Raw genomic sequence first — 8,718 nt, 5'->3', positions numbered from 1 at the left:
GGCTTAAAGTACAAGTTAGGTATTTTTCACTTAAAGCCCTGTTTTCAGATTGTTTATGATGAAATAGAACGGTTTTGACTGAAATTTGGACATTTGATGCTGGCCCGAGAATTTTCGGTTGTTTATCGTATCACCTCCCACCTCTCTAATGGCTGTATAGGTGCACAGGAACAATCCTTTCTAAAATGCATTAAACGTTCGTTTACAAAAACGTGAAACTCACCGAGTGGTCAGGGGTGTTCACTGATATGCTAACACAAAAATCGCTAAAAAGTGAGGGTTCCTTTTGTGCCAAAATTAGATCGACATGCTATCTGTCTGTGCTATGTGTTGCCCTTTATGTGTTGCATTTTTTGTAACAAAAAGTTGTTCTAACCCCAAACCCAAGCGACAATGGTAAAAAAAATTGAAAAATTTTGAGAAACCAATACATAAAACAAAAAGACAGGAAAGACTGCCGTATCATATGCATGCAAAATTGGAATTTGGCGTATGAATTGCACAAGTTTTCACAATTTGTGCTATTTATACGCATCTCCATGAGCCTGGGCTGGAATAGGGCTGTGTATAGGCAAGAATCTATACAGGGTTTGTGCTATAATACATTGGGATACTGTAAAGTGATGCAGAATATTATGATATTTCCTATTTGAAGGGTATAATAGGATATAGTTTTAGGAAAGCTGTCATAGAAAACACACCACCATATGCAAACTTTAGCAAAAAAAGTTGTGGCGCACCCCATGCCAGTACTTCCTGAAACTGTTTCAGTTTAGAGATAAGACGAACGCTATATAGTGGTCAGGATGTAAACTTTAAACAAAAAACAACTGCTATGAATCTTGCATTATTTCTATTTAAAAAAATCAGAATTGCATTATTTTGAGAGTCGATTTAGTATTGCCAAACAAAATATCCCACTACACAAACGTATCGGTACTTTCTTTTAGTTATTGAGTATGTTTACATGCACAGAATAAGCAGATAACTATCAAAAATCTGCTTTTTATAAAAAACAGTTTTCATGCGTTTACATGCAAATCAATAAACCGGCTATGCAGACAACTGCGTTTACATGGGACTTGGAGATTTGTCAGGTTTCTCGCAGGTAGTGACGTCATCGCCTACCTGTATAGTACATAATAGTTGATCAAAAAGTCGACGGCATATCTGTCTTAAGCTATATTGTTTTTTCTCTTTTCGTGTCTCCAGAACCTGTAAATATAACATCAGTTTTTATTTTCGCAGTTTCTCTCCCAACTGCTTAAGTAGAGCAGAGACTTTTATGCGTTACTTTGCGCTTACTTCCGCATCTGACGTTTATCTTACACATGCGGAGACATGTGTGACCTTTTACTTACGCCATTTATGGGCTTTCCCCGATTAAAGAAATGACCCCACGTGTTATCAGTTTATTAAGCATAATCGGCGTAAGACTGTCCATGTAAACGGACTCATTGTTGTGAAAATTTGGGGGGCCTTGGAGTCATAAAGTTTGAGATTCACTGATCTAGCCTATGTGGCATAGTATGTGAAAACCAAGTTAAAGTATTTTTTGTGATTAACCTACATAAAATCATTCTACATAATACAAAGATCATTCTGTGAAAATATAACCTTGACATCTCTAATAATAACTGAATAAGGCCATGTCAATTATTGAAATTAGTGTGAAATCAAAGCATAATTAGATTATGAGACTTTGGCCTGGATTTCACAGACAGGGTCACACACAGTATTTGAAAACAATTAATGCATCATGAGGCACAGGTAAAAAATAAATAAAGTTACGATTACATATGTGCATGTAAAGTGTAGAATACCTGAGTAATCATATCTGAGAGGACCCATCCAGCGGTGTCTCTCACTCTCTGCTAAAACATCTCCATAAAAACCATAGCCCACCATAGAGACAGAATACCTTACATGTGTTGAATGATGATAGACTGAACATACATCTAGAGGCTGAGAATCGCCTGAATATAAAAAATCAATTATATATACATTTATTTATTGAATTCGACACTTATTAAAGACAATTCTCACTTAGTAAAAATTACCAATGACGATGTGAAGTGCTGATGTAACAGGGTCATTTACACCCACTGTAGCGAAACACACACAATCTGTTGAGCCTGTGGAGAAGAGTAAACACAGGAAGATAAACTAGCACTCCTCTCTCACTATCTCTCCGTTCATCTAAATGGCTATAAACAGACCACATACGCCAGCTTTTTCTGCACACCTGTCCGTCACAGCGCTATACAAATATTCACCTGCTGGAATGATGCCAATTTGGAGGTCACATGGTTGTAGCATTACAGTAGGGTCGTGTTCTGAAACTCCCGCCTCCTGCTGGGTTCGTCCAATCACGCCGTGCAGCAGCTCGCTAAACATACCGTCTCCTCCCACACAAATCACACTGCAGGAAGCATGAACGTAGGATATCATTAACAGATCGAAACATGTCACATTTCTACAGTTACTTTTACAAAGCACTTCTGCTTGCACAAAAAAACAGATATCATGTGACACAACTTATGACAATGATACTATTGTTGCTGTACATTTCTTATAAAGGATGACAGGAAGGATAACTTACCCATCAAACCCGGTTAAATCTTTCTTCAAAATGTAGTCCCGGGCCTGATTTGCTCGTTCAGTCACTGAAAGAAACCATATACACAGATCCTATTTGAAAAACCTATAACAAAACCAATAGAGATGCACCAATATAAAAAAATTCTGCGAATACCGATAGCCGATTATTTAGACTAATATCTGCCGATACCGATAGTTTGGTGGCTATATTACATTGCATTACTTCAATTCTAAAGATTACATTTTCTAAATGGTTTTCATTCATATAATCAACATTAAAATTTTGCATTAAACTAGCGATGTTTCTTTACATTTTCTATACACAGGGCTCAAATTTATTGCATTTTCCTGTTCTCTTTTGATTGACAGAATATATCGGTCATGACCATCAGCTCTAGCGTGATTTAGGAACCGATTAATGGCCGATATATCGGTGCATATCTAAACAAAACAAATGTGACCCTGTCTGTGATCTTCTGGCAATCTTTGACATGGCTTTACACAGTCAATTTTATGTATATCAAGGCTGGGTTTTTACTGACTGGGTCACATTTTTCACTACCACCTTATTTTGCCTATCTACTTAATTTAGCTCTCGTCCCTAGTCCTGATAAACATCTGATGTTACTTGAGAACCGTGCTACTTGACATGTACAGCGTATCAGAGACCAAGCAGAAGGACACTTGATAACCGCTTGGTTATTGAACAGTACTGGTAGCGTCTCAGTATCTCACCACGATATGAGAGCTGATGCCAGCCAGCTCAAACAGAGGAGCCACCAGAGAGTGGTAGATCTGTTTTCCCCTCTTCTTTCCTCCGAACGGATTAATGAACACCAACAACCTGTGTGGACGCGAGGGACCTGATAAAGGAGAAGCAGATGGAGGGGGAGATGTTAATGAGTCATTAGAGAATAATGAGTCTAGATGAATACGTACTATGGGTTTTCAGTGCCGTTCTGACTTGAGTGATCCACTGATCCCGAACATCTCGGCTAGGACAGCAGAACTGGGTCCTGCCCAGGCTCCACAACGTCCCCCGAGTGTTGCATCTGCGGTTGCGCTTCACATAAAATACTTATGTGATTAGAAAAGAAAATACGTGGTTAAGTCTAACCTGGTGGTATTTGATCTCTATGCAAGACAGATCTCACTTTCTAAAACTTACAAGTAAAATCAAGGTCAGTGTCCTCCGATTTCTTCTGGGGTTGGATCTCGACCCGACCCTCTTTTACCGCGATCACCTCTGACACGGGCACTGAAACTAAGAACAGGCAGACATGTGACATCACCATACACACAACCAGTGGCATACGTATTTAGCTCGTCATGTGTGTGGCTCGTCATTTCGAAACATGTGTTCGGCGCGCCATGTAAACTCATGTGCACCACACATGATGCCAAAATACAAGCCCGCTGCAGACGCATCAAAAAGGTCCATAACAAAAAGACGCTCACGGTTGCCAAATACTCTATGTGTAATCAGAGTTTAGTGTCAAGTTAGTGTCTAGCGAGTATTTTGTGAACATAAGAGTCTCTTTTATCATAAACTCCTTCGACATGTATGCAGCAGGCCTGTACTCCGACAAGAGCCATGATGCACATGGTTCACATGATGCAAAGAACACACACCTCGAAATGACAAGCAACACACGACACTTCCCTCAAAAGTGAAGTCACCGGCTGTCAGTGCACACAACTAAAAGACACTAAACTTTTTAAACTAAATAGCTAAAAAAACTAAACTAAAATCAATAGTAATGATAAAGTACCTTTAAAGTGTTGTTTATGTGTAAATGAAATTTAATCGTGTCCAAAACACCTTATTTGTAACACTGTCTTTGAAATGTTGAGCATTTAAGATTGATTTTTTTAAGTTGATTTCACATTGATTTTAATCGTTGACATGGCCTTAGTCAATATTAAAGATATCAATGTTATTTTGACAGAATTTTGCAATCTTGCAAAGTAATAAAGACGTTTCTCAAGAAACATTCCACCTTTCCTGCTCAGGCTGGAAAATGTTTTGTTTTGAGTGTAAGTGTTTTGTGTTATTGTTAGGCCTGGATGGTGCTGTTTAACTTGTTTTTAGATATTAGAACACAGCCAAGAGCAAATTGCATTCCTGTAGCTCCAATAGTATAACATGGCTTTGGATAAAACCGTCTAGCAAATGCGCAAATGTCAATTTTCAGTACGAAAGACCTTCATTTAATTCATTTGTGGATTATGTAATGGCAATATTGCTCTAGAAACATAGTAAATACATATTTGCATACGGCAGCAGGTACTTTTTAAGCTTTTTTTATTTGTTTATTGTATGTTTGTCAGAGTTTATTGTAAATGTAACTAATGGTAATGGTGGTTGCCGTGATTTTACCAAGATGTGTTTCTGGATCAGCATCTTTTGTTTGTCCCAAAACAATATTCTGTCAAAAAATCAAGCCAAACCTAATCCCTTCCAATAAAGCAGTGGTTCTCAAACTGGGGGCCTTGGGGGCCCTGAGATGGTACCTGCCAGGGGAGACCCAGTTTTATGGCATTTTATAAAATATATTAATTTATCATACATTTTGTGTAATAAAACCTCAGGAAAATAAGGCTACTAACCAACAGCAATACATTTTATAATTTGAAATGTTTTGTTTAATTCAAATTTTAAGTTATGGAATTTTTTATGTCATAAATTTTCCTTGGGGGGGATCCATGAAGGGATGCACCGTTCACAAGAGGGGCCACATGCCGAAAAAGTTTGAGAACCACTGCCATAAAGGGTTCTTCACAACAAAGACATACTGTAGGAGAACCATTTGTGTTCCCTAAAGCAGTGGTTCCCAATCCTAGTCTTCGGGGACCCCATCCCAGAACGTTTTAGATGTCTCTTTATTTAACACACCTGATTTAGGGAGACATGTTTTCCATTTTTGAAGTAGGCTGATAAGTTGAATCAGGTGTTTTAAATAAGGAGACATCTAAAACTTTCTGTCAGGGGGGCCTCGAGGACCAGGATTGGGAAGCAATGCCCAAAGAACCTTTTAATCAGCGGTTCTAAAAAGAATAGTTACCTTCCTAACTTTTAATAGTTTGAAAAACCTTTTAGGAACATTTATAATGGGTTGATAAGAGTGGTATGCAATTCCCTAACCTAGTCCTAAACTATAATCAAACCTAATCTGATAAAAAGGTTGATAAAAGGTTGATAAAAAGGTTGATAATGTATTCATGTTCGACTTGATAAAATCTCATTATCCTAGTAATGTCACATCACTGTATCATTAAATTCTGGTTACTGGTATTACTAACTATGAATGGCCGTAAATGAATTACTATAGACATACATACAAATGTGTCAATATTAATCCAGTACTTCAACTTTACTATAAGACTATACTATAATGCGTCATCATGTAAAGTATTATCTTTACACACCCTTGTCACACCTGTACCTTATAAAACACTAACTGTTTAAAATGTTATCCACTAATTTCCATCTGAATTTAACACAGAACAGTTAGGGTGCGTCTTCACACTAGTGAACTGTCTATTTAGTAAGCTTCACGGGTGCGTCGCGCGGCTTTATGATTATGTCATAACGTTACCTGTTTTCTTCTCGCGGTTCCTCTTGTCGATCTCAGTCCAGCTGAAATACCATCCGCTCAGGAAAGCCTTATAACGCTTATTGTCGATCCACAGACTGGACTCGACTCTCACTGAATCTATCTCCATCTTCTCCCTTATCATATAATAACATTCATTCACTTCATCTGTCATTCACCCTCATGCTGAAGGTCTTACCCTGTTTCGTAGCTGTCCGCGTTGGTAAACTTGTTTAACATTTGAAGCGAACAAATATAAGCATTGCAATTTGAGGTGAATTACAAGGTTATCCGAGTTCAATAAATAAGTTTGAGTAATGTTGGACTACACTGTATAAGTGAAACAAAAAATACTGACACACTCCGTAACAGTTTAACTTGTGCCTGCCTGACTGACTGACTGACTTCTCACCTCGAGGCTTCTCACTGATACTGGAAAATTAGCATACTTAAGTTTCATTGGATGAATATCCTTATGAATATGCATGATTATCCAAAGAGGTAGCCGCATTTGTCTTTTATGTAAACCATTAAAAACGTTTTGTATGTGTTTATTTCCATAAATTAGTAATTCAATTACGTAAAATGTTAACATAGTAAAATATGAAGGAACACGATTAACATGTATATATAATGCACTTATTAAAAAAATATTTTAATATAAAAACGTGAATATTCCGATTTATGGTGGTCAAAACTATTGTATTTCCTAGTTGGGAGAAATATTACATACTGTACATACTGCTTATGTTAGATTCTATCTTTCTGAATTCTTTTGTTTTTTAGTGATAAAAAACTGATAAAAATGTAATTTACTGATAAAAAATAAGATGACATGACGATTGAAGTGTTGAAGTAATGTCATGCTTTTTGCTTTGGCAAAATGATCATACATAAAAACAGCCAGTCTTGCTTGACTGCATTGAACACATTTACTTATCTTTGGTCTGTTTTTGTTTCTTTCTCAGTCTGACTCTCCTCTTTCTATGTAAAGTAACTTTGGAAACTTGACTTTCCTGATAAGTTGCTTAACCTGACTGACTGCAAAAGATAAAGGGTTTCCTTAAAGATTTCTTTTTAAATCACATTTTCAATTTATAGACTCACTTCATTTGTTTTTAGACAATGTATGCAAATATGATATTCTCTTTTACAAGTGAGAGTAGAAATGAAAAAAACAAAGAAAAGCATTAAGAGTTTTTTTTATAATTTTGTTTATTTTGTTACAATGAAAATACTAAACAATGGAAAGTTAAGTGTTAGTCGCGTTTAAAACGGACGAAGTATCTTTGTGTGTTTATTTATTTATGTATCTATTTATTTATTTTGATCGATTAACAATCAAAAACATAATTGTGAAGGCACAAACTGATTTATAAAATATTTCTCAATTTATATATAGGCTACTGTGAAATAGTTAAGGGGAAAATTTAAACAGTGTAGTAGTAGACAATAGCACATTTAAAATCTTCTGTGTACACATGACTGATATTAGGTTGGCCTTTACAAGTATATCTGTGTCCTAATTCTGATAACAAACTACTACATCATAGCATAAAAGTTACTGCATCTCTCCAGCAGGTGGAGTCAGTGATTTAAAAACGCATACACTGCTATTCCCTTTTCGCCCCAAAGATAAACCAATTGTAGCTTCATTATAGTATTTAACTTCTTTTAGTGTTTTTAAACTTTTCTTAATCTTTTATTATGATTTGAAACAAAATGAATATCATGTTTATGGGTTGGTTTTTACTCAAATTAGCAAATTGGCAACAGTTCTGAAATAGTCCAAAAGCAATCTACCATGATTTTTCCATTTGGGTTCATTCCCATCAGCTTCAAATCAGCATCCAGTTTGTGTCAAATGAAACACTTTATACATTTGATAAAGTGATGCATCTCATTGACTTCCTCCATATTCATTTTTTTCAGTATTGTTTTGGAGTATCTAGAGATCCAGCTGGGCAGATGCGGTCTAAATTGAAAGCAGCTGCTGTAAGAACGCATTGTTGGACAGAGGCATACTTTGTCCTTGTTTTGGATGTGACTGGGCATGTAAACAGATCCCATGCAGATGTCCTATGATATCGGATGGATGAAATTCTGAATGACAGAAATAATCAAGGGGTGATCAGCAATCTGGGGTTAAATGTTGAAACATCTATTCACATAAGCTTCAGATGTTTTATTTTAAAGGCCCGAAAGCCACATTATGTCACATGACATGTGACTAAATACTTCATGCACCTGTTTTACTGTAGCATAAGCATAAGCAGACCGGATACGCTTTGACTATCACTGATGATTTTAAAATGATGTGTAATTTGATGTGTAATTTTCTTTTATTTTTTCAGGGTAGGAAGACTGACACCACATTTGCTCCGTTTGGAATCTTGCTATAGGACAATTTTCATCTTGGAATGTAGCCCCAAGAGTCTAGCTTGCCAAAAAAAAAAGAAAAAAAAAGTACAAGAAATGTGAAAGCATTTAACACTGGTGATTTTGCTGTGTACAAATATGA

The 8,718-nt window shown here is 36.4% G+C and overlaps 1 protein-coding gene across 1 annotated transcript in view; it reads right to left on the bottom strand.

Annotated features, from left to right (window-relative positions):
• Positions 1 to 6,626, bottom strand: part of LOC129431179 (ceramide kinase) — a 15,824-nt gene extending 9,198 nt beyond the window's left edge. Inside the window, exons 1-8 of the mRNA XM_073875314.1 lie at positions 6,201 to 6,626; positions 3,770 to 3,865; positions 3,541 to 3,678; positions 3,337 to 3,464; positions 2,603 to 2,667; positions 2,277 to 2,422; positions 2,061 to 2,135; positions 1,824 to 1,976 (exon numbers count right to left, since the gene is read on the bottom strand). Coding sequence (XP_073731415.1) covers positions 1,824 to 1,976; positions 2,061 to 2,135; positions 2,277 to 2,422; positions 2,603 to 2,667; positions 3,337 to 3,464; positions 3,541 to 3,678; positions 3,770 to 3,865; positions 6,201 to 6,372 — 973 coding nt within the window. The 5' untranslated portion in view covers positions 6,373 to 6,626. The remainder of the gene's footprint in view (positions 1 to 1,823; positions 1,977 to 2,060; positions 2,136 to 2,276; positions 2,423 to 2,602; positions 2,668 to 3,336; positions 3,465 to 3,540; positions 3,679 to 3,769; positions 3,866 to 6,200) is intronic.
• Positions 6,627 to 8,718: the final 2,092 nt, after the last annotated feature.

This window comes from Misgurnus anguillicaudatus, chromosome 13 (assembly GCF_027580225.2).
Source record: "Misgurnus anguillicaudatus chromosome 13, ASM2758022v2, whole genome shotgun sequence".
NCBI classification, from domain to species: Eukaryota; Metazoa; Chordata; class Actinopteri; order Cypriniformes; family Cobitidae; genus Misgurnus; species Misgurnus anguillicaudatus.
Note: the sequence above shows the minus strand (reverse complement) of the source record. Positions and strands in the feature narration are given on the sequence as shown.